Raw genomic sequence first — 26,100 nt, forward strand, 5'->3', positions numbered from 1 at the left:
AGATTGTTTTTAAAAGGAAATGCATATAAAAGTTGTTAGTCACCTATAAACGGCCCTTCAACATAAGCTCCTGCAACAAAACATCTTTATTGCTGCGCTGCCCGCCGGGACCCACGACTCGGCGCGTTCGTTGGGTCCTCGCACCTCCGCGCAGCCTCCGGAGCCCTGCACGCGTCCCCTTCCGAGTTCCCGCCTCTTTCCCTCAGGCCCCTCTCTCCCCTCCAATCCCCAGTTCCTGGCTGGGCCCTGGGACGCCTGCGCAGTAGGGAAGGTGGGCGGGGTGTTGGGGCGGAGGGAGGAGGGGCAGGAGCTCTCGGAGAGGGGGGCGGAGAGGAGGAGGTCGCGCGGGGTGGGGCCGGCGGGTACGCGCTCGCTGCGTCGACGTGCTGACGCCAGGACGCCGGCCGGTGTGTCGGGGTGTGTGTGTGTATGTGTGTGAGTGTATGTGTGTGAGTGTATGTGTGTGAGTGTGCGCGCTCCGAGTGTGTATTTGTGTATCGGCGGTCCCGCAGGTCCCGGATGTTGCGGACAGTATGAGGCGAGCGCAGGGGGACGGGGACCAGCAGCTGTCGCCGCCGCTCTCAGGTGAGTTGGGGGGAGGAGAGTCGATGGCGGAGGATGTCCTGTCGGGTTGGGGGGCGCCTCCCGTGAGAGGTGACTGACCCCACTGCCCCCCTTCTCTGTCCCATTTCCTACACCCGGACTACGTGGCCTGCGAATGCCACAACCTAGTCCACCGTCCCTTCTCCCTACCCCAAGCATTCAGCAGACACAAACGCGCCCCCTGCCCCTAGCCCCCCCCCCATCTCGCCCAGCCCCATCCCCCTTGCCAAATAGTGAGCTGTCGCCTGCGGCGAGATGGGTGACTGCGCATGCGTGAGTGTGAACGCGCTCAGGTTGCCTCCTCGGTGCCCTCGGGGCGCATGCGCATCGGCGTGTTGCAGGGACCTGCGGGATAAAGAGCTCCAGCGCGCCCGCCTCCTTACCAGGCAGTGGGCTAGGCTTGCTGCCTGCCCAGCAGCAGCCCTTCAGCTCCTGCACCGCGAGGGAGGTTTTAAATGATGTGAGGGCCTTAAGGACCAAGTATCCGTGAGTGCGGTGGTGTCCTGGAGACTCCCAGCTACCAACATCTCCCAGAGTCGGCGCGTCCCACGCTGACCCTTTTTTTGAAGCTGTCACTACAACTTGTAGCTCCGTGATTACTTTTCCGTTCCTCCAACTATCTTTGTCACGCTGTACATTTAGCACAAACTTCGCTGAAATTTAGGAGTAGGTGCCCAGCCTGTTTATTTTGGCAAGGGGTTGGTAGGGACTAAGGGGCATAGAAAAAAAACTTAAGGAGGACAATTCCTTTTAGTAAAATTCTTACTCTCGGGGCTGGGGATTTAGCTCAGCGGCATAAGTAAGTACCTGCCTTGCAAGCAGGCAGTCGTGGGTTCGATCCCTGTTACCTATAAAAACGAAGAAGACAAAAGAAAAAAAAAATTTCTTATTCTCCTGGCACTGGGTGAGGAGGAGATAAACAGTGGACACAATTAAGGCGGAAGGTTGTAAACTGTGAATCCAGACGTCAAGATTTTTCATGAACCAGGCTTCCAATTTTGTGTGACCTATTTGCCTAACTTCTTCCTTAGCGCTTTCATTCTAGCTGTGTGTTGTTGATGTCTGTGACTATGCGTGAAAACAAAGGCAATTTAATGAACAATGCCTTGTCTGGTGAATTTTTGTCTTTTTTTGAGACAGGGTCTCACTGTGCAGTTCAGCTACACAGTTTGAGCTCACTTTGTAGCCCAGTCTGGTCTCGAACTCGCAACAATCCTCCTACCTCAGCCTCCCGAGTGCTGGGATTACAGGCGTGAGCCACCACGCCCGGAGTCTGGTGAATTTTTTAAATCATGAGATTTATGTCTTACTTCTGCCATCAGAAAGAAAAGATAAACGCTTATTAGCAAAAAGTTCGCAGAAGAGTGTTGAATAGCTTATTCTTGTAGGTGGCGCACAGAGGGGGAAGGGGGAACATTTTCTTATTTTTCAGTTATCCTTGCTACCCTTATCTTCCAACTCATTGACTGGGAATTTCCCATTTTCAGTTTCTCCCTTTGTGTTCTACTTTCCTTTTCTACATCTGAGGTTTTTGTTTTGTTTTTGGCTACTATTTCTTTCTTTCTTTTTGTTTTTTTTTTGGCCTTTATTAGGGTCTTGCTGTGCAGTTCTCACTTTTTAGCCTGAGCTGGTCTCCAACTTGCATTGATCCTCCTGCCTCAGCCTTCTAAGTGCTGGGATTAGTTGGCTACTGTTCTTAGCCCTAAGACTGTAATGGTAAACCTTTTTGAGCTTTCTGTGATGACAAATAGCCCACTAAGTTTGCCACTGCTGCTTTGGGACCACGTGCTCTTGGGCCTAAAATAAATAGACAGACATGTTTTTTCATTAACTCTGGCCTTTAAATGGTTCCGCTATCTTTTGTGATGTTGTTGCCATGTTACAGGTGGAGCTAAAACATGATAGGAAGCATAAGGATTTGGGATGCATATATCATTCTGTGAGAGTTGGCGACTTTTCCTTGTGTGAAGACTTGTTACTGCAACCACTGGGGCAGTTGGTGTCCATTTGTTAGTTTGGTGGCTTCTCCTTTTAGAGCAATCTTTACAATAGCTGATTTGGTAACTGATAATATTGAATGTTGCCTGATGTTCAACTGGATCAAGATTCTGGTAAAATGTAGACGTGAGACTATTATGATAATAAATGCCTGTCTTTTCTGTTGGCTTCTGTGGTCTAGGCCACTTTGTTCGTATCTGGAAACCTTTCAGCTAGCTGAATTCACTGAAGCCTCATTTAAAATTTTGATGGTACAAAGGCATGGAATGTTTTTGGGATTAAGATAAGTATTGTTAATTACTCGCATTGATGTAAGAGCCTTGTTTAAAATCACTCTTTAAAGTGGGTAACACATGTGCATACATATGAAACAGAGCTGGAAGGTGCACAGTGAGAGGGAAGAGTGTCCTGGCGCACTCCTTCCACCCATCTCGGGCCCTTGCAAAGGAGCATCTTGTTTATCCTTCCCGAGAGCGGCTGCAGCCACCAGCGCAAAGCCTGTGTCTTCTTCACTGGTTTTTGTTTCTGTTTGTTTGCTTTACACAGATGGTGGACACTGTGCCTTTCATTAACTTGGTGGTCATTCTATATATTATACATAGTTTCTCCACTTTTTTGAAAGATGGCAGGTATTTTTGTAGTTGTACCATTAAGTCAGCCAACCTAGTCTGTCTGTTGGTCTCTATTTATTTATTTGGGGGGGGGGTTGAGACAGGGTTTCACTATGTAGTTTAGGCTGCCCTTGAACTCTTGATGTAACCCTGTTAGCCTCAAATTTGCAGCGATCCTCCTGCCTCAGCCTCAGACCTTTAAAGAGCTGTGGAGGAGGAGAGAATGGAAAGATGTGTGTATCTAAAGGAGCTCACAGTCTTACTAGAAAACCAGTTGATCAGATGTGTAAGAGAAGACCTTGCAAAGGCATGATCAGGAGCATTCCCTTCAGAAGCCTTCCTGGAACAAGTACATTTTGAGGTTGCCTCTCCCCCTTTTGGCAGTACTGAAGATGAACCCAGGGCCTTGCATATGTTAGGCAAGCTTTCTACTACTGATCTATATCCTCAGTGCTAATTTATTTTGTTATTGGAAGTTGGACACAGGGCCTTTGCACTGAGTAACATCCCCAGCTCCTTTTTTATTTTTTTAGATGGGTTTTTCTTTTTCTTTTTTTGTTTTTTTGAGACAGGGTCTCTATGCAGTTCAGGCTAGCCTTGAGCTTGCTTTGTAGCCTAGGCTGGTCTCAAACTCGCAATGATCCTCCTGCTTCAGACTCCTGAGTGCTGGAATCACGGGTATGAGCCACCACACCCAGCTCAGACAGGGTTTTTCTAAGTCACTAAGTTGCCGATGCTAGGTTCAAATTTGGGATGGTCTTGTCTCAGCCTCTCAGAATGATGGAAACATAGGCATGTGCTAGAACTCTTGGTTGTTTATTTTGAGATAAGGTCTCACTAAAGTTCCCAGGCTAGCTTTAAACTGTGATCCTTTTGCTTCAGCCTCCTAAGTACAAGTATGTGCTATTATTAGCAGCTTTTTTTCTTTTAATTAAAAACAGAAAAGCTGGGCATGGTGGCACTCTGGCGCCTGAGGCAGGAGGATCCGATGTGAGTTTAAGACCAGCCTGGGCTACAAAGTGAGCTCGAGGCCAGCCTGAACTGCACAGTGAGACTCTGTCTCAGAAAGACAAAAACAAAAACAACTGGCCATAGTGGCACACACCTGTAATCCCAGCTTTGGGGAGGTTAAGGCAGGAGGATTGCTCTGTGTTTGAGGCCAGCCAGGACAACAAAGTGAGTTCAAAGCCAGCCTGAACTATATAGTGAAACCCTCGCTCCAAAAGACAAAAAAAAAGAATAGTACAATTATACCCTGTAATCATCACTTAGATTCAGTAGCTGTTCATATTTTGTGTTTGCTTTATATTTATATGTACAGATGGGTTTATTTTATGTACACCTTTATTTTTGGTACTAGTAATCAAACTCAGGATCTTATGCTTGCCGGGTAGGCGCCTGTGCTGCTGAGCCAAATCCCCAGCTACATATGGATTTAGATATGTAATATATAAATTTTTATATTGCTGGTCAACAACAGTGCTGCCATACATACTTTAGATGCATCCTCTTGAAATAGTCATTATTTTACTTAATTGTTATTATAATATTGTCACAGTTAAGACAATTAACAGCAGTCCTAATACTCTCTAGTATTCAATTCATGGTCACCTTTTTCAGTTGCCTTGAAGGTGACTCTCTTTTAGCTGTTTGTAGTTTTTTCTTCAAACATATCTCTTTAGTCTTTTAAGAAATCTCAGTTTAAAACTCATACAACATTGTTTTTTCCAAGAGACCAGACCATTTGTATTATAACCTGTATTACTTCTGGAATTTTCTGGTTGTTTCCTCACACAATTTCATTTAAATTGTTCCTTTATCTCTGTGTTACACAGATGCTTTTTTTTTTTAAAGACCTGATCTTGCCGTGTACTTCAGACTGGCCTTGAGTTCACTCAGTATCCCAGGCTGGTCTCAAACTCAGTGATCCTCCTGCCTCAGCCTTCTGAGTGTTGGGGATTACAAGTTTGTGTTAACTCACCAAGCAAAATTTAGATTCTGATGAAACATTTTTGCTAAGAGTACTGTTCCCCATTCTCATACTATGAGAAATATGTCACAACCCTCTCTCTACTAATGATGCTGTTGGTTTGATCGTGTGTTTTGGTGACAAATACGAGCTCTTTTCATCTAGAGGCGTTGTTTTCTCTTTGTAGTTAGCAGCGTTATACTTTATACTTTTTATCCTTTTCCAGGAGCGTTTCACCAAAGGATGATGGTCCTTGCCTGAATCAGTTAATTCACTGGTCGTTCCAAAAATGATTTTTTTTTTTTTTTTTTTTTGGTACCAGGGATTGAACTCACAACCAGGCAAGTGCTTGAGCCACTGAGCTAAATCCCCAGGGCCAAAAATGATTTTCTGATTTTTTTCCACACTTTGAGTATTGATTAGTTTTCAGTCTCCTATGAAGATTTCCTCATCTGTTAAGAATAAATTATAATTCCTGTTAAAAAGTTGGGACTGCTGAGCATGGTGACATGTGTAATTCTAGCACTCAGGAGGCTGAGGCAGGAGGATCACTGCAAGTTTGAGGCCAGCCTGGGCTACATAATGAACTGAAGATCAGGCAGGCCAGGGGTTTAGCTCAGTGGCACAAGCGTCTGCCTAGCAAGCACGAGGTTACAAGTTTGATCCCTGTTACCAAAAAAAAAAAAGTTGGGAGAACTTAATTTTTTCCCTTTTCTATTTTCTGAGAGAGGAAATGGTGTAATGGTCATCTTTAATGGAAGTAAATGAATCATCTCTTTTTTTTTCCTTTAGTAGTATCATGAACTGATGGATTTTAATTTATTGTGCTTTACCAGCAATTACAGGCAGTCTTTGCGGTGCACAAGATGTTCCATATTTGGCTGTGGGAGCCCTGTCAGCTCAGTGTATGTATGAGTGCTTCCTTGCTTTCTGGCACAAGAAGTTCCTGGGTCGCTTTGTACTTTCCTGTCCCAGATGTGGAGCCCTTGCTTTACTTTTATATCTGTCTTCGTTTTCAGTAAATTAGGTTGTTCATCTTCATTGCAGAGCTTCTGGAATCAAATTCTAGAAGCTGCAGCTGCCTTTATCTTGGCCCAGTGGACCTGGTGCTTGGCTCACTTCCATGCCACTGGCCTTGCTGGTTTCTTGACCTTAGAACTCGGTTTCTCGGTGGAGCAGAGGTGGTGAATCTGGAGATAGCGTGGCTCTTACTCCCCCTAACAGAGAGTAGCTGTAGAAGAGGTGGAGAATTTTTTTTCCTCATGAAGAAAATCTGTTTTTTCTGGAATGAAAAATACACTAAATGAAACTTAGAGAAGGACATTGTGTGTTTACAAAGCTCTGCTGGGGATTTGGCATTTATTGTTATATAAAAACATTTTTGTGTGTATCTGCACCGGTGTGTTTTTCTTCTCTTTTCCTCATTTACACGCATTTCTTACACAGTTGGAGTGTTATGTAAGATTAGCTGTAATAGCATATTTTTTTTCATTATCACTAGATTTTCATCATAAAAAGGGAGGCAGATGAATTGTTCTTAATGAGGAGAATTTTCAGCTAGGCCGTGAACTCTCATATCCAGCAACTCAGAATTTTGAACAGTGCTGAATCCTGTGAATTTCTGTGCTGTGCTGGGCGCTCAGGAGAGGCGCTGTGCTTCCCAGGTTTTTGAAATCCACCCCACTAATGAAGGTTGCACAAAGGATTGATGCAGTAGGATTGCATTCTACAGCTGCTTTCAGGGCTGGACTAATTCCTGTCCTAGTGAAAATGCGAGACTCTTGCATGCACACTGGTATTTTGACTAAGCTTACTGATTTCAGGTGACATAAAGCCATACAACAGCATTCCAATACTTACCAAAAATTCATTTTTTGTTTTCTTTTTACAGTGCTGTCATATTTACAGAATTATTAATGTCAACCTGGTTTCATAACGATATTGGCTCCATATTAATTGTGGTTGTTTTTCTGGGGAAGCACACCTGTTTCTTGTGTTTGTTTTCAGGTATGGGGAAATCACCTCAAAAGGCCATGCTGACATATTTTCTAATAAGATCTAGTAACTTATTTTAGTTTCTGTAAAGCTCACATTACAGGGAAAAAATTCTAAAGTATAAACTCTTTATGACATGCTGGGGTGATCACTTTTCTTCTTTTTTTAATCTTTTTGAGACAGAGTTTTCCGTGAAGTTCAGGCTGGCCTTGAAGTCACTTTGTAGCCCAGGCTGGACTCATTAAACTCCCAGCACCCTCCTGCCTCAGCCTCCTGAGTGCTGGGATTATAGTAATGTGCTACCTTGCCTGGCTTGGGGTGATCACTCTTAAAACCATAGGCACGTTTAGATCGAACTGGTGAGGTGTACCCACTGCTCCATATGGCAGAGCTGGCCCTGCAGCTGTGGGAAAGTTGGAGGCAGGCCTCGCAGTGGAAATGAAACCGTTTTCACAGTCAGTACCTCTTGCCCACGGAGACCTTTGTACATGGCTAGTTCCAGGCAGCTCTTGGCGTGAATCTTCTTGCAGGGCAGGTATACCAGAGAAGTACTTGGCAGTTGTTTTTTGAAATTTCTTTAGTTTCTCCTATTTGGGTATCTATTTATTTGTAAGAAGAAAAATGTATGTGTAATAATTCATCTTAAATTGAGATTTGTATACTCTGTTATTTGACATGCAGAAACATCATGTAGAAGTTTGTTGTAAAAAAAAAAACCCAGGGGCTGGGGATTTAGCTCAGTGGCATAAGCGCCTGCCTTGCAAGCAGGCAGTCATGAGTTCAATCCCCGGTACCGATAAAAAAGAAAAAGACAAAAAATAAAACCCAAAAAACTAAGTTCAGGGTTGGGATGAGGGCTGAAAAAGCCCCCCAAAACTAAGTTCTTCAGTGTAGAACATCATTTATGCTGTCTTAGGTTTTAAAGTATGAAATATTTTAAACATACAGAAACATATAAAGACAAGTCATATACCTATCACCCAGCTAGAATAAATTTTCACGTTTGTTACATTTGGTCTTAGATTTTTTTTTTTTTTTTGTCTTCTTCCTTTTTATCAGTACCAGGGATCGAACTCACGACCACCTGCTTACAAGGCAGGCGTTTATGCCGCTGAGCTAAATCCCCAGCCCCTTGGTCTTAGATATTTTGATAAGTAAAACATGAAGCAAAGAAACCTTGCTGTAACCCTGTTCTCTCCCTCCTGAGAGATAACACCTGTCCTGAATTTTTTTAATTTTTAATTTTATTTTTTGTCTTTTTTTGAGACGGGGTCTCACTATGCAGTTCAGGCTGGCCTTGAGCTCACTTTGTAGCCCAGGCTGGTCTCGAACTCGCAACAATCCTCCCACCTCAGCCTCCCGAGTGCTGAGATTACAGGCGTGAGCCACCATGCCTGGCTGTCCTGTCCTGAATTTGATGTTCATCATTTTCCAACTGTGCTATGATCCAATAAGTGCTATAATCCTATATGTAATTAATATTGTGTTTGAGATTTACTTAGGTTGATACACATGACTTGAGTCTATGTTAATTATATAGTATTTTATCACATAAATAGTAAGTGTTATTATTTATCTATTTTGTGCTGTCATTTGAGATAGTTCCAATTTTTTTATTACTTATAGATTATAGCATATTATACCTGCTAAACAGCTGGTACCCCTTTACTTTGTATCTCTAGGAGTCTGATCATTCTGGCATCTCAGCCAAGTGGAATCATACAAAATTTGGCTTTTTTGTATGGTTGTTTCACTTAGCATAGTAACCTAAACATTCATGGTATAGCATGTGTCAAAATTCCTTTCATTTTAAAGGCTGGCTAATGGTTCATTTTGTTGGTCTGTTCATCTATTGATGACTGCTTGGGTGGTTTTCACCTTTTGGGTATTTGAGTAATTCTGCTGTAAATGTGGGTGTCCAGCATTTTTCCAGACCCTGCTTTCAGTTCTTCCAGATACATTCCCAGAGTTGGCAGTTCCCACACCACACAGACTGTCTCCCTTCCTTTCTCTGCCTTTCTCTTTTCTTTCGCAGTGCTGGGGTCAAACTCAGGGCCTAACATGTGCTAGGCCTGCCTGAGCTACATCCCTCACCCCTATTTATAGTTGTTTCAGGGTCCTCCAATCTCTTTTCCACAATGACTGTACCATTTTATATTCCCTATCTCCAGCATGTGTAAGGTTCCAAATTCTCCACATTTTCACCAGCACTTAATATATGGTATTGTTTTGTTTGTAGTAGTCATTCTAATGGGTGTGTTTTAATTTGCTTATCTTTTATTGAATTTGAATTTAAAACGTTAACATAATTAGATTATGTTTCCCTTTGTGGTTTGTTTTTTGTGTCCTGATGAAGGAAATCTCTCCTGTATAGTACTGTGGTAATAGTTATGTCTTATATTTTCTTCTAAAAGCTTTATAGTTTAGATTTTCACATTTAGGTCTCTAATCCACTGGAATTTGTTTGGATAGTTGATACGAAGTAAGAATCACAACTTTTCTTCTGTGCCAGGCATGGTGGCACATTCCTGTAATCCCAGCACTTCGGAGGCTGAAGCAGGAGGATCACTGCAAGTTCAAGGCCAGCCTGAACTGCATAATGAAACCCTGTCTCAGACAAAACACAAAACAAAACAAAAACAAAAACCAAACAAAAAACCCCACTTTTCTTCTCTCAGGATAATCCTGAAGTATGTATCTAATTTTCTTTTTAGTTTTCCATAAGGAAAACCTAATGGCCCAGCATCATGGTTTGAATAGTTCACATGCTCCATACTGCTTTGTGTGTTTTCATGTAGATGAAGGTTTTTGTCTTTGCTTTGTCTATTATATTCTGTTGGACTGTTTAGCTCTCTTACACTGGTACTATACTGCTTTAATTATCAGAACTTTGCAATAATTGTTCTTATCTGAAGGAGCAAGACTCAGTACCTTTTTCTATTCATCAGGCTCCCTGAGAAACCTGGTCAACTTGGTGCATGCTACTGAAGCCATTTGCTGCCTAAATGCATTCATGGGATGTATGTACAATCTGCTGGTCTCCGAGAGAGACAGACAGACAAAAAACCTTCCTTATCTAGCAACTGATTACTTACACTGAGTCTATAATTTCCATTTAAGTATGAGTTTTGCCAGGTGGTATTTAGTTTTATCTAGGGGTGCAATGTTCAAATGGAAGGGCCGCATTGTGTAATGGTGTCTTGAATAAAGACACCAAACAGAATAGTTTTTGTAAAGACATTGAAGTTCCATTTCCTCAAGAGATTTCTGGCCATAGGGTAAGGAAAAGCTAAACAGCCAGCCTTCACAGAGGGCTGGAAACAAGGCTGACCCAGGAACCTGAGTAACAGCGGTTAATGGGCTCTCCTTGTTTGCAGTAAGTACAGTCTGGTCTCCAGGAAGATTCATTCAGATTCCTGGGGAGGTCTGCACTGTCAGGCTAAGGCGTGATTTCCCCGGGGCAGCTCTCTGCCCCAGTGGGAACTCCAGTTGTAGGTGGTGGAAGAAAGTTTGGTACACAGCAGTTTTGGGCATGGCTGAGAGCAGATACAAATAGATTTTCTTAAAGCAGTGATGCTCAAATGTTGCTTTTAGGATTCTCTGTGCATGCCCTAAAGATCGTGGTTTATGTGGGGCACATGTTGATATTGATACTTACAAATCAGAATTAAAGCACAAAACATTTTAAGAATATTACTTTAAAAATACAATAAACTCAACTGGGGGTGGTGTCACATGCCTGTAACCCTAGCACTTGAGAGGCCGAGAAAGGAAGATTGCCTCGAGTTCTAGGCCAGTTTGGACTACATAGCAAGTTAAACCAAGAAGACCCCCAACAAAACCTATCCTGATGTCCACCCCAAAGCCTCATGGGGTCATTGGTGGGGTTTTGGGGAGGTAATTGGATCCTGGGGGATGTTCTCATCAGTGGGTTCTCCACTGCAAATGGACGGCTAAGTGGGATTTGGGAGGGGAAGCCTGATTTGAAGAGGTCCAGGGATTTAGCTCAGTGGCAAAAGCACCTGCCTAAAGAGGTGGTTCATTGAGGTTCATTGGCTCTGCCTCTTCCAGCTCCCACCTTGGTCTCTCCCTCTACTCCCTGATTGCTGTGCCACCAACCTTGGAGCCTTGGACTCGACTGAAACCTACAAACTGTGAGCCTAAAAACCTTTCCTCCGAGCACTGTGGGTGTTGGAGACTGTGTTCCAGTGATAAGAAAGTAACCCAACACATCATCTCATATTAGCGAAGTGTATGTGTGTGTGTGTCTTTTTAAGACAGGGTCTATGCAGTTCAGACCAGCCTTGAGGTCACTTTGTAGCCTAGGCTGGTCTCAAACTCACAATGATCCTCCTGCCTCAGCCTTCCGAGTGCTGGGATTACAGGTGTACGCCACCATTCCTGGCTAACGATATATTTTTTATGAAAAAACATCTTGAAAAAAAAACTAGTGGGAAGAGTGCCTTTTTTTTTTTTTTTTTTTTTTTGGTACATTTTTGCAAATTAGGTATCCAGCTTACTGGAAGACAGATTCTCATGTCTGCTTCAAATCTAGTCTGATGTGATCGATTTAATTGACGTATAAAGAAAATATGGCTTCAAAGGCTGTGTAAAGGGTATGTGAAAAAAATATAAAAGATAATTGGACAACTTTATAGCCTTTTAAGACATTGTGCCCATTCTCTGATACTGTACCAAAACTTGACAAGTGTTAGTTTCTTGTAAGTTGCAGTGTAGACTCTGACATTATTTTAACGTAAGGTATCATAGTGAAATCAACATGTCTGTCTTACGCTTGAACGGATTATTTTGCTTAAGGAACAGGGTCCTGCTGCGTTGCTCATGTTGGCTCCACTACTGAGAACCAGTGGCCCTCCCGCTTCACACTCGCGAGTGGCTGGCACTACAGGCACCTGACTGAGTGGGTCTTTTATGGTGGACAGTACAGGCTCAGGCAATAGTCATTTAGAAAGTATTGGTTCATGGAGGTTAGCAGATCTTCCAAATGTTTACACATTTCATAATACAAGGTCAAAACCCTACGTTAGTTAGTATCATCACCCATTCCATGAAAAAAGTCTGGCAGTGCTGCGAAGCTGTCAGGAAGCTACAAGTTTTCCAAAATTGTAAATTTTTTCATTAAAACCTTGAATTTTATCATTGGCAACAAATACTGTCAGTTGTTTTCCCTGATGTGACAGACTTACTCCGTTTTCAAGAAAATGTCTCTTAAATATTCATGTCTGAGTAAGTCGTTTGTCCTTTGTTCTAAGAAAAAGTAGAGTTCCATGGAAAAGTAGCAGGTTGAGCTGGCAGCATAGTGCTTTTCCTCGAAACCATTGTGCTGGAGCACTCTGCGGAGTGCTTTGCGCTGAATTTCATTACACAGAACACTTAAAAGCCCTGTAGTGAAGAGCTCAGATTTAGTAGAATAAGTCTTGTTTCATCAAGAGCGTGATCACTGCAGACGACTCTTTCTCTGCCCTCTCTGCGTGGTGGTGAAAGACGGTGACCACTCAGCTCGGTGCGTTACCTGGCTTTATGCTAAAGCCCCTGCAGATTGACTCGTTGTCAGTCATGTTTACGTCGTCAGAGCAGAGGTCACACAATCAAAACGGCACAGTTTCTTAAGAAGTGCTGTGAAGGTGGTTTTGCTTCCCAGATCCTTTACAGGCACTCAGGGCTTTGTGGGGCACACGCAGAACTGAAGTCCTAGAGAAGGAGGTGGGGTAGATGGGGCCCCGAGGCCTGCATGGGAGGGACCATGGCTGCCGCATGGTTTGATTGACCTGATTGCTAGCACAGTCGCTTAACATCCCTTAATGTGATGTCAGGATGAATGGAAGATTTTAGAAGAGCTAACAGTTTCAAGTTTCTAGTAGAACAGAAATGTACCCTCAGGGTCTACTATTTCCAAACCTCACAGTTTAGACTTGAGATTTTCAACCAGGTTTTCAAATACATAGTAGTCCTAGCATAAACTATTTTAGTAAAACTCACGGCATTTGTGTCATGCAGTAATACACACTATTATAATTTTTCAAGTTTTATTTTGAAGTAGGGTCTTGCTATGAGGTTTACCTTGAGTTCCTGGTGTCAGACTGCCCTCCTGTCTCCACCTTCTGAGTGATTGGAACTAGAGGTGTGCTCCCCTTACCTGGCAATTGGATGTATTTTAAAAATTGCCATTTGAGCTGTGCACAATGGTGCATACTTGTTATCCTAGCTTCTTGAAAGGCTGGGGCAGGAAGACTCCAAATTCTAGGTCCTCCTGGCCAATTAAGCAAGACTGCAGGGCTTGGGCTGGGGGATGTTGCTCTGTGGTAAAGTGCCCCAGTGTGTAATTTCTAGCACCCCGCTCCCCAAATTGTATTTGGGAAAATTTGGTCTAAAATTTGAATATGGATAGGTCTTGCCTTTCCAAAAGAGGCATAGAAAAAGAAAGATAGTGGGAAGCCTGGCAGTTCCTTCCACTTTATGCTTTTTGGACGTTAAAGGGTCTTGCTAAAGAACAACAGCCCCCTCCATGAGAATGTAAGTATGATTTATAGTAGGAAGGAAGTAGTGATATTAACTGACTTCATTTCGGCAAATATCTCAGGAACAGCTGACAGCAGATGGCCTCCACGGTCAGGAAGGGGCACTTCTGAGGGGAGTGCAGTGCGAGACAAGTATATATATTTAGTGCCTAAAAAGAGATGACTTAATTAGGGAAGCTGAGGTGTTTATATGGGCTTCCAAAGGTTGGAATTTTGACTGGCAGAAATGAGAAAGGGAATTCAGACACAAGGTATGTTGTGAGCAACATTGTTAAGGTCAGAGTTGTTGTTTGGCTGGGGATATAGCTCAGTGGCATAGCACCTCCTTGCCAAATGGGAGGTCGTGAGTTCATTTCCTGGTCCCGCCCCCCACCAAAAGAAAAGGAGTTGGCGAGTTTACTAGGACAGGGTGTGTATGAAGAGCACCCACAAAGAGCATGGTGTCACAGAAGCAGAAGAAGTGTAGGGTGTTGGGAGACAAGGCTGGAAAGTCAATGGGCTCAAAACTTGCAAAGTTTTCTTCTGTACGAGACATAGTGACCAACTGGTAAGTCGTGGCGAGACATTGAGAATTCTTGGTTGAAGAAATAATGTGATTGGAGTGTACTTTCAGAGCATTTATTTGACCTCGTTCATTAATTCCTTCACTGATTAGATTTTGAATAGGTGCTCTGTGCTCTGTAAGTATAAGGCAGGGTGCAGAATGGCTGACCAAATCCAAAGTCTGTACCCTCCTAGAGCCTGCGGTCTAGGAAGGGAGTTTCAACAAGAAAGCACAATGACAAACAGAAGTGTACGAAGGAAAGGCATGAACTGCTGTTAGAATAGTGGAGTCACAGTGCCTGCCTGGCAAACACAAGGTCCTGAGTTTGATTCCCCCCAAAAAATTATAGAATAGCGGAGAGACTGGATTTCTTTGGGGAGCCAGGGGAGACCTTCTGGGTCACAAGTGTTGAGCGCCTGCTGTGCATCAGGTGCTGGTCTTGGCCCTGGGGATGGAGTTAAAGGGCAGAGCAGGCAAATGCGCCGACTGTGGGGCTCGTATTGAGCAGCAGCAGGGTGGATAGCATGTACATTGTGGTGACAAGACCCAGAGGAAACGGAGCCCAGAATAGGTGAGGGCTCGGGGCGGAAGTGGGGCTGCGGTGTCGGTACGTGCAGGCCTGTGAAATCCCTGCAGCAGCACTGTCTGACTACACGTCTGCCGGAGGAGGAGTGAGCTTCCGTCCAGGTGGAAGTGTTGGCAGGGCAAAGCCGTGAGGTGCCTATGGGCCTGGCGCACTCAGGCCTCCAGGAGGCCAGTGTGGCCGGAGTGACATGAACAAGGAAGAGGTCACGGACGCAAGCCAAAAATTAAAAGTACAGATCTGGTAGAGCAGAGCCTGCAGAGCAGTTTGTGAAGTCCAGATTCTGTGGTGCTAGCATCGCCTGCGGAGTTTTTAGAACTCTTGATGCCTGGGCTGCACCTGTACTGCAGAAATAGGAATCTTTGCAGGTGGGATTCAGTGGCAGAGGAGATGGAGAGAAGTGGATGGATTTGAAAAGTATGTTAGGAAAGAATCTGTTTAATTATAGATTGAATGTGGGGGTTGAGGGAGAAGAAAGTGTCAAGAATGACTCCCAGGTTTCTGGCTTAAGCAGCTGGATGGGTAGAGGTGTCACTTACTTAGATGAGGGTGGGAGACGAAGAGGAATAGGAAAAGTAGGTGTGGGATCGGAGGGAAGATCAGAACTCAGGAGTTCAATTTTAGACATGTTAAATTTGAGATGGGAATGAGGCTAAGTATAAATATGTTCAGTAGGCAGATATAGGAGTGGAGCTTCGAGTAAATCAGTTTGAGGTTATAGATTGATATATAATCAGCTTATTGGGGGCTTTAAAGTACCTAAATGACATAGGATGAATCTGATGGGGGAAGAGCTGGAGGTGTGGAAACTAGTTAGCCTGTTCCAGTGATGTACACAAAAATTGATGTTATTGTGAACTAGGGTAGAGGTAGTGGGACTAGAGAAGAGAAAAGCAGGCTGGAGTTCTGAGGGTCTGTGGCGCCTGAATCAGAGGAGGTGGACAGAAGGCAAGGAATTAAAGCTGACACTGAGATATCACACTGGGGTGCATCCACATCCAGTGGCAGATACAAATCAGAAGGAGCTGGCCTGGGAAACACGAATGTTCAGCCTGGGGTGTGTTGTGTTTAGGAGAGGTTCCCCCTTCCCCCACGCAGGCCATCGGATCTTTCATGTTGGGTGATGAGAGAGGAGGTGAAGTTGGAAATACAGATTTAGAAATTCATTTTCATACATTGAGAATGAAACTAATTTATAGGAAATCGATGCACCTGGGAGCAGCAGAATTTACAGTGTTTACTGTGGCTTGGGAGCCCTGTGTGCTGTGTCTCTGACTGTCTAGTGTAGCACAGTGTTTTCCTTTGGACGCCGTGCTTCATCTGCACTCCTGTCTTCAGTGTACCCAGCTGGGTCCTCTCTCAAAGGGCTTTTGCACTATTCGTTCTCTCATTTTGACGCTGCCTTTTCTGTTGGAGGAAGGGGAGAGATGCAGAGAGAATTCAGAAGTTAGTGTCTGGGAAGTGGAAGAGGTTCTGAGATAATGGAGTAAGAATGTGTATCTGAAGTGGAAGGATTCTGGGAGCCCGTGAAGTTGAACTCCTGCCAACACAGTGATCTAGTACCATGTTGGTCTTAGTGTACCCCTGAAATGCCAAACAGTAATTTGTGATAGCAGTGGTGATCTTTTTGGCCTGTTCTGTTTTTTTTTTTTTTTTTTTGTCTTTTGCTTTTTTATCGGTACCGGGGATCAAACTCACGACCACACACTTGCAAGGCAGGCGCTTATGCCGCTGAGCTCAATCCCCAGCCCCTGGCGTGTTCTTTTTGTTTGTCTTTGGTTGAGACTGTTCTCCTATGTAGTTCAGACAGACCTTAACTCAGTGTGTAGCCCAGGCTGCCTTGGACTTGGGGCAGTCCTGTCCCAGCTTTCCCAGTGCGGGAGGCGGTAAGCTTCTGGAGGGTAACTTGTCTTGGTGGTGACTTGATATGCTGCCATTCTTCCTGTTAGTGCTAATAGAAACATCTGGATAAGTGAGAAACTTTATTTAGTGAAAATTATGTCAGTTTGCTTAAACTTCTAGCTTGAAAAAGCAAAATGAAGACAGTAGGGAATTTAGTTATGTACCAACCGATACATTGTTAGGGATGACTGCTTTTTATGGGCGATGTCTGCCCTTCAGTGGTGGTGATAAATGAATGGAAATAATATACTTACTTTAAAAGTGTTGCATGCAATTTAAAAATCTGGCCTGTAGCCAGTCATGGTGGTACATACTGTAATTCCAGCATCTGGGAGGCAAGGCAGGAGGATCACAAGTTCAAGGCCAGCCTGGGCTACATAGTGAGGCCCTAGATCAAAACAAAATCTACACTCTCTATATATTTTGAAGTATTTGCTTTTTTATTATAAAATTAAGGAAAATAATAAAATTACACAAGATCCCATTACATGGTGTTTATTAAAATTAACTTTTTTTTTTTTTCTGAGACAGGGAGACAGTCTCACTAAGTAGCTCATATTGGGCTTGGACTCATTGTATAGCCCAGAATGACCTAGGATCTGCAATAATCTTCCTGCCTTAACCTCTCGAATGCAGGGATTAACAGAAAGGTGCCATCATGCCTAGTTTACAATTAACATTGCTTAAAATCTTACTGGAAATTTCTCTAAATATATATATGTACGTGTGTTATATATTTGTATGATGAGATACCATTACTGGGTTATATGTGTTTTTTTTTTTTTTTTAATCGGTACCGGGGATTGAACTCACGACTGCCTAATTGCAAGGCAGGCACTTTATGCCACTGAGCTAAATCCTCAGCCCCTATATGTGTTGTTTTAAAACTTGCTTTAAACATTCAGTGTATTGTGTGACGCTGAAAAATTTTAAAGCAACTATGACCAGGTGTGATGGCACACGCCTGTAATCCCAGCACTTAGGAGCCTGAGGCAGAAGGATCTTTGTGAGTTTGAGGCTTATATAGCCGGGGCTATATAAGCCAATCCAAGGCCAGCCCACACTATGTAGCAAGACCTTGTCTCAACACCTCCCCCCCAAAAAAGCAGTATTTAGAAATCTGTTACATGGATATGTTATTTTATTTTGCTAATTCTCTACCAATTAACTTCTTCCTTCTCCAGTTTTGTGCTTATTATTGGAATGGTTGTCCTTGCATATAAATCTTTATATACTGATCAAATTGACTCCATAGGATCAATATCAAAGGTGGTATTACTATATTAAAGAGTGTGCAAGTGATAATTACATTTTTTCTAAATATTCCTTAAACATTTTCCTACTTGAAAAGATAGCAGTAAAAACATTTTTTTTTCCCATTTTCTCTGAGATAGGGTCTCTCTATGTGGCCAAGCCTGGCCTCAAACTCAGCAGTCCTTCTGTCTCAGCCTTCCAAGTGCTAAGGTTTTCAGGTGTGTCCTATGGCACCCAACAGTAAAGACGTTTTAATAAAAGAAAAAAATCAGGGTTGGGGACTTAGCTCAGTGGTAAGGGCTTGCTTGGCAAGTACAAGGTCCTGAGTTTGAGCCTTGGTACCAATAAATAAATAGAAGAATTTTTAAAAAATCAATTCATTCTTTTTTTTTTTTTTTTTTTTGTCTTTTTAGCATATTTTAAGTTGTGCAGGGTGGAACTATAAAATAAAGCAGATAGGTAAATGTATCTTAATCTTAAACATACTGTGTACTTTGAAATAACTTTTTATGAGAAATATAAAAGGGTTGATTATATGTGAATTACTTAAATAATGAACTTCCCAGTGATAAATTTATTTTATTATTTGATAGCCACGTGGCAAATTTTGTGGATCTTAATTTCTTCTATAAAATCATATGGTTTAATCAAGAATGGTGGCATATGCCTGTAGTTCCAGCACTTGGAGGCTGAGGCAAAGATTGCTGTGAGTTTGAGGCCAGCCTGGGCTACATAATGAGTTTGAGGCAGCCTGCACTACATAGCGGAACCCTGTCTTTAAAAAAAAGGTGGGGGTTAGACAAAGGTTTCTGAAGTTCTTTTTGGATGTTGAGATTATTGCATAATCTTTGAAGAATAATACCTTGATTTTATGAAACAAGTTGACCTGAGTCTGTTTAGTATGCACTTGTAGCTCTGTAGGTGTGTTATACCCTCGTACCTTTGGGAGCAAGATCCTATTTGGATGTTCTCTAATGGCCTGATAGACATGGGCTGACACCTTAGGAAATTCTGTCTTTCTTCTTCTCACTCTTCCTTTTTGTTTTTCCTTCAGCACTGGGGTCTTGTGCAAACTAGGCAAGCACTCTCCCACTTACCTACAACCCCACCCATTTTTATTTTGAACACAGGGCCTCGCTAAGTTGCTCAGGTTATCTGGATGTGGTGGTGTATACCTGCAGTTCTAAGACGCAGGAGGCTGAGAGAGTTTGGGGCCAGCCTGGACTACATAGTGAGTTCAAGGCCAGTGTGAACTATGTAGTGAGACCCTGTCTAAACCTCTTTCCTCCCACCTCCCAGTTGCTCAGGCTGGCCTTGAATTTGTGATCCTCCTGTCTCAGCCTCCCAAGTAGCTGAGATTATTGTTTTGTGTGGCACCTGGTTTATCTTTTAGTTCTAAGTCTCATCTTACAGATTTTCATTCGATTTTTTTTTGGTGCTGGGGATTGAACTCATGACCTCGAGTTTGCCAAACAGGCATTATGCCACTTGAGCTAAACCCCCAGCCATTCGAAATAATTTTGTAACTAAGATTACAGCAAGAGGATGCCATGAGGTCAAGAGGAATTTTATTTGTTTTGTTTTTTGAGACAAGGTCTCTCTATGTAGCCCGGGTTAGCCTTGAACTTGTGGAGATCTTCCCACCTCTCAAGTGCTGGGATTGTATTCATAGTCCATCATGCCTGACCTTCAAGAGGAATTATCATATGATAGTTTAATTTATTCTTGTGAAATCATCCATCAAAATTTATCCATGCTGAACCAGATGTGGTAGTGCACACACATCTTAGCTCTGGGGAGGTTGAGGCAGGAGGATTGCCATGAGCTTGAGGCCAGCCTGGGCTATGTGGTGAGTTCAAAGCTAGTCTGAGGTATATAATAAGACACTATCTCAGAACACAAAACAAAAACAAAGAGACTAATGCTGGCTTTCTATCTTCTTTTTCTTTTTCGTTTTTTTGGGTTTTTTTGAATGCAGGGTCTTGCTATGTAGTTTATGCTGGCCTTGAACTCACCTTGTAGCCCAAGTTGGCCTTCCTTGTGGTTGTCTTCCTGCCTCAGCCTCCTGAGGTCCTGAGCACTGGTACTACAGGTATGTGCTGCCATGCCTGGCTTTTTCTATCTTTTTTGAATTTACACCTATGGTGTCTTTAATGTGTGTCTAGGCTGTGTACATCTTTTTGTTGTTGTTGTTGTTAGTATAGCCAAAAGATAATTTTGAATGTAAATCTTTAGGGAAAATGACACAGTGCATTTAAAAGCAAAATTTAGCTGGTATGGTGATCCATGCCTATAATCCCAGCACATAGGAGGCTGAGGCAGGAGGATCACTGTGAGTTCAAGGCCACCCTGGGGTGGATAGTTCAAAGACCAGCTTGAACTACATAGTGAGACTTGGTCTTACAAAACAAAACAAAATAAAACCAAAACCAAACAAACAAAAAAAAGAACTTAGTTTTTGCTTTTTCAAATTATTTATGTATTCTTTTTTACCTCCTGGATAATTGAGGATTAGTTCTTTCTGAAATTTAAGAGCTTTCTCTTTAAATGCATAGTCATGTTCATGAATGCTAATAAGTAGCATACTTTAAGTGTTTCTCTTCTAGTACCATGTTCTTTGACTAAATTCTACTGTTTTTGACCAAAACAGTGCATTTTAAGAATTAATGTAAGGCATCCTAAGGTGACAACAAGGCCTCCCGACAGGTGCCCTTACGGTGCTATTAACAGAGGGTCTTTTAGGTTCAGCCTTCAAGCCTCAGTTTGTTGGTAATAGTTTCTTCATTGCCACTAGAATTGATAGGTATCAGGTAGAGTAAGTGACTGAACTCATAAGATAAACCAGAATGCCATTTTAAAATGTATTTTGAGGCGTGTTCTTCTCCATGACAGGGAAGACATATCTGATGTCCGTTCCCTTCCTAGAGTCAGGATATTACTCAGAAATGAGGGCCACCTGATGTTTACTGAGTGTCGCCGTGGCAGACAGTGTGGTAGACATTTCCCAAATTCCTAACCCCTGTTTCCATGTCTGCATTATAGACAGGGGTTTACAGCACAGGCTGGTCCTTAGGGACTTGCCTGAGAGCCAGCTAGCAGACACTCTGCAGCACCAATCAGAAGTCCCTTCAAGGGCCGAGATGCGTGGCTCAGAGGAAGTGATACTAGCATGCATAGGGGCCTGGGTACAGTCCCCAGCACAGGCCACATTGTTCGGTCAGTGGGAGTCTTAGCAAAGGGAGGTAAAGTCCGGCAGGCCGTTTTGTCCACGTTTAGTCACTCATCCCGTTTTCAGATACTTGGTAAGCATCTGTTATTTGCTAGACATGGCCACACATCAGTGAGCTTAGTGAGGTTATTATAAGGTAGCAAGGGCTCTCCAGGGACTCTCAAATCTCTTGGGAAAGAAAAATAATTACAACAGCAAGGGATTTACACGATGAGAGTGAGGAGGAAGCATTTAATTCTATTTGGAGAAGTTAGAAGAGCTGTTTGCGAAGGTGAAGCAGAGGCATTCTGGGTAGATGAAACATATACAAAGCTGTCACGGTGAAAAACAGTCCACCGGGCAGGAATGGACAAGGAGGGTATTGCATTTCATATAATGTGGGAGTTTATTAATAAAGTCATCACCTGGGCTGGTCATTGGGTGTAGGGACCAAAACAGATGAGTTTGGGATATGTTTCTGAGGTGAGATTGATGAGATGTGCTTACTGAATGGGGGGACAGTGGAGGTGGAGTAGCGACAGAGAATGGGGAGTTCAGGCTGCCTTCTAGGTTTCTTATTTGAACACTTGCATGAATGGTAGCATCACTGGAAGATAATCAGGTTTGTGGAGGAAGATGGAGTTTTGTTTTGGACTTGTGGAGTTTGAGATGTCTGTGGGGTAACCTGCAGAGGCTGAAACAGGAGAATGGCTGTGAATTTGAGGCCAGCATGGGCTACGTCGGGAGTTCAAGGTCATAACAAGACCCTGTCTCAAAAATCCAAAACAAAACAAAAAAATTAAGTAAATGCTTTAGATAACTCAATATTATGATGGTTTCCTAAAATTCAGCCCAAACTGTTTTGTATCTTGATGGTGGTGGTGGTGATATATGTAATACTTCATTTACAGAACTGCATACCAAAAAAAGTACATTTTACTGTATTAAAAGTTAGGAAAGGAAAATGTGTCTGTAGTGTATACTAGAATTCAGGGACACTCTACTTTTTGTGCCCTTTTTAAAAGTTATGGTTAGCCCTTTTTATAATGAAAAAAAATCTCCTTTTAACAAATTTGTCTAATTTTGTCACCAGCCTATGTCCAATTTGGCAAATAAAAGAACAGGCGAATTTGAATATATCTTTTCTCTTTCTGCTTGGTGGTACATAAGAGAGGCAAGCTCGGAAGGACCTTTAAGTCCACAAACTGTAGGCACCGTTCAAACTCCAGCCTTTCTTTACAAATAAACTGTGAATTTTTAACATAGATACCTGTAGCTTGTTTTTGTTTTGTTTTGTTTTTTTTGTCTTTATCGTTTTTTATCGGTACCAGGGATCAAACTCAAGACCGTCTGCTTGGATGCAGAGAACATGGCGGACAGACAACAGCAACTTCTGAACGCTCTCTAAAGACTCGGCTCAGAGGCCAGAAATGATGCGGACTAAGGAGATACGAACCAGTAGAGATATGCTCTGCTGACTCAGGAAGGAACTGGGCTGAGAGAATCCAACTTGGAATACAGTCCTGGCGCTAAAATAGGAACAGAAAAATCTCGGTGTGGAGGCTCGACTCCGCGCCATCGGAAACCGCGGTTTCGATTTCCCGCCGTGCGGCGGCCGGCTACCTCCACAGCGGCTCAGCAAGGAGAGAAGCGACCGCTGAGCTCTGGGAACGGGCGTCTGGGAACGGACTCTGAAACGCGACGGACAGGAAGGAAGGCTGACTGGTGGCGAGGTGAGCGAGGAACTGACTTCCTACCGCAGTCTGACTCCAGCGGAGGATTTTCTGGGCGCGGGCAGTCCTGTAAGAGCAGGGCGCGGTGGTAACTGCAGCCGCGCATTTTCCTCTCGGGCGGGATTGGTGAAAGGTGCCTGGCTGGAGAGACGCTGCTCGCGGACTCCCTAGGCTGGCCTAGCCCAGATCCCAGAGCCTGACGGGGGCCCGGGAAGCGACCGACTTCCGCGTAGGCTGGCTCCTCCGCAACTCCCTGGGGCGCAGCGGTGAGCTGGAACAACTAGCCAGCGCAATTCGATCAAGCTGTAGCTGACAGGCAGGGAAGCCGGGCCTCCTGTGTAAGATTACAATTTATAAGGAACAGAAAATATGGGGAAAGGAAGCAACAAAAAAGGCTCCTCGACCCCCAATCCTGAGAATCAGGCAATAGCGGACACTGTACCAATATACATTAAGCGCCATTTAGAGAGCCTCATAGACCAATTCAGGAATGAAGTTATCAATGACCTGAAGCTAGAAGTATGCAGAATAGTTAGAGAAATGCTAAGCACCACCCAGGAAAAAGCAGATGGTGGAGTGGAAGAACAGAAAAAGAGGGGAGAATTGCTTGATGGAGAAAACAGAGAAAGCATTGAGTATGTGAAGCAGGTGCAAAGGGACTATCAAGAAATCAAGAGGTCTACCCAAGACTGGCATAACAGCTTGAAAGAAACTAAGGACAGACTATCTGAATTGGAGGGCAGACTTGAAACATGGGAGAATGAAATGAAAAACGTCTTAAAAATAACAAAGAAACACACAGCAATAATACAAAGACAAGAAGATGATAAGAGGAGCCATAACTTAAGGATTAAGAACATAAAAGAAGAAGTAGGGACACAAACAAGTGAACTACAAAAGCTACTCACAGAAATAATCCAGGAGAATTTTCCTAATTTAGCAAAAGGTAAAGATACTCAAATGTATGAGGCATACAGGACCCCAGCTACCTACAACCCTAGCAGAGAAACACCCAGGCATATAATAATAAAAATTCCAGAAATTCAATACAAGAACAGAATATTAAAAGCTGTAAGAGACAAGAAACAGATCACTTACAAGGGAAGACCCATCAAAATTACAGCAGATTTCTCTTCACAAACCATCAAATCACGAAGAGCATGGGGAGAAATAATTCAAGCTTTGAAAGATAATAATCTACAACCAAGATTGAGATATCCTGCACAACTGTCCCTGGAAATTGATGGAAAAACGAGGTGCTTCCAAGATAAAGAGGAACTGGGGGAATTTGCAACCACCAATTCAACCCTACAGAAAGTATTGCAGGATATTCTAAAAAAAGAAAAATGCAAAGAACCCAGAAATAGGGGCGGGGAGGCCACAACGATTAGAGCAGAGAACAAAACGAAGAAGACAAACTGACAGCTACTGACAGAAAAAGAGCTCAACAGAAATGAGACAGAGAAGATTGGATGATAGGAACAGCTTTTTTTGGAGAAAATGACATCTTAATAGGTAATGCTGATCTAGTACCATCTTGTTTTGAAGTCTCATCTAGCTTTTATTCTTCTGTCTCCAATGGTCTAAACAGGTTATATCTTATTGGATTTTACTATGTACGATAGTATAAGGAAAAACCTTTTAGAGACAAGGAGATTATACAGAGACCATTGTTCATTTTCTGTTAGTCGATTCTAAATACTCTATAATGCTGTCATTCTCTTAAATGGATTTACATGGTTTTGATATACTTAATGCTACAGTATATGAAGTTATACTCAAGGACTTCAGGGAGGGAGTCAATATGGTAACTATTTTTGGGTCAGGATTAGCTGGTGGTGAAACACTATTCTGCTTAAATAGTTATGTTTTGATCTGCCCTGTTTCGCTGTTATGCCCTCTTTTTTTTTTTTTTTTTTTTTTTCTCAATCTCCACTCCATTATTTACTTTTTTATTTTTATCCATTTAATTACAGGGAAAAATATAGCAGGATATAATATAGTAACCCACTTTGACTTTCTATTATCTCGATTTGAAGCCCTGTATTACTCTCACCATCTTGTTTTTGACTGAGGTTCCTATATTCTGTTTTGCTGGATAGTATCAGGTTCGAAAGTTTAGGCATCAGCTGAGAAGATCATGAGATTCATTATAACGCCCATTCTCGTTGACTTTTATCTGCTTCTGAGGACCTACAATGTCTCCAATATTTTGGTTTTGTCGGTTTTATTCTTTACGGTTTTGTTCAATTGTATTACAACTAATGATATAGGCAATTCTATTAGAAATAGCGGGAGGCATTATGGTGGCCATTGTTGATCACCTTGTATTATGTTTTTATATTATCTATTATGTCCACCCTTTTGACTTGACCGATTCTGTTCTGTTATGTCACATTTGGTTTTACTCTCTTCCAAAAAAGCAATAAGAACCGTGGGAGCAATGAAACCCAAAATGTGTAATAGTCATTGTACAAAAGAGAGGAAAAGAAAGTGCTCTAAACTATATAACTGCATGTATATTTAAAAGTATAAGATAGAAAATGATATCACAGAGTTTTATTGGATCATTGAACAGAACTGTTTGCAGTATCATTGATGGAATGTCCACTTTACAAGCTTTAATTTTGTGACTTGAACAATTATTTCTAAGATGGCAATATGTAATCCATTAACTAGTGATTTCCTACTGCGCATTTTTTTATTCTGTAAATCTGTATAACTTGTACCCCTTCAATGTTTTTTTTCCTTTCTTTTCTTTTCTCCTTAAATAAAAATTAAAAAAAAAAAAAAAAAAAAAAAAAAAAAAAAAAAAAAAAAAAAAAGACCGTCTGCTTGCAAGACAGGTGCTTATGCCGCTGAGCTAAATCCCCAGCCCCTCCTGTAGCTTGTTTTAAAATAATTTTTTTGAAATTTCTTTTTAGGTAAGATTTCATCTCCCTCAGCTATGCTAAGAATTGAAATAAAGATCATAATTTTGTTTCAAAATAAAGAATGAGAATGGCACTGTCATCTTTATTGCCAACTACAATATAGAGATGCTTTGAATTAGGCAATACATTAGCCTCCGCTGTGAGAGTCATAGTTTATATATAGATCTATAGATGTGACTGGGCTAATTAAAAATAATATGAGGGGCTGGGGATTTAGCTCAGTGGCAT

General features: G+C 42.5%; 1 protein-coding gene across 6 annotated transcripts in view; it reads left to right on the forward strand.

The window, feature by feature from the left end:
• Positions 1–308: 308 nt before the first annotated feature.
• Spop (speckle type BTB/POZ protein) overlaps positions 309–26,100 on the forward strand; it is a 74,441-nt gene continuing 48,649 nt past the window's right edge. Inside the window, exons 1-4 of one of the 6 annotated variants that reach the window (XM_063251376.1) lie at positions 309–585; positions 11,248–11,330; positions 19,977–20,090; positions 22,538–24,453. In XM_063251376.1, the coding sequence (XP_063107446.1) occupies positions 23,309–24,361 (1,053 nt within the window). In that variant the 5' untranslated portion in view covers positions 309–585; positions 11,248–11,330; positions 19,977–20,090; positions 22,538–23,308 and the 3' untranslated portion in view covers positions 24,362–24,453. Of the gene's footprint in view, positions 586–827; positions 1,270–11,247; positions 11,331–19,976; positions 20,091–22,537; positions 24,454–26,100 lie in introns of those variants that run through there. The other 5 variants (XM_063251373.1, XM_013149549.3, XM_013149550.3 and 2 more) reach the window with 5 other exon arrangements.

The sequence above is a fragment of the Cavia porcellus genome, unplaced genomic scaffold, assembly GCF_034190915.1.
Source record: "Cavia porcellus strain 051 isolate PalLab524CR breed Dunkin Hartley unplaced genomic scaffold, mCavPor4.1 scaffold_6, whole genome shotgun sequence".
NCBI classification, from domain to species: domain Eukaryota; kingdom Metazoa; phylum Chordata; class Mammalia; order Rodentia; family Caviidae; genus Cavia; species Cavia porcellus.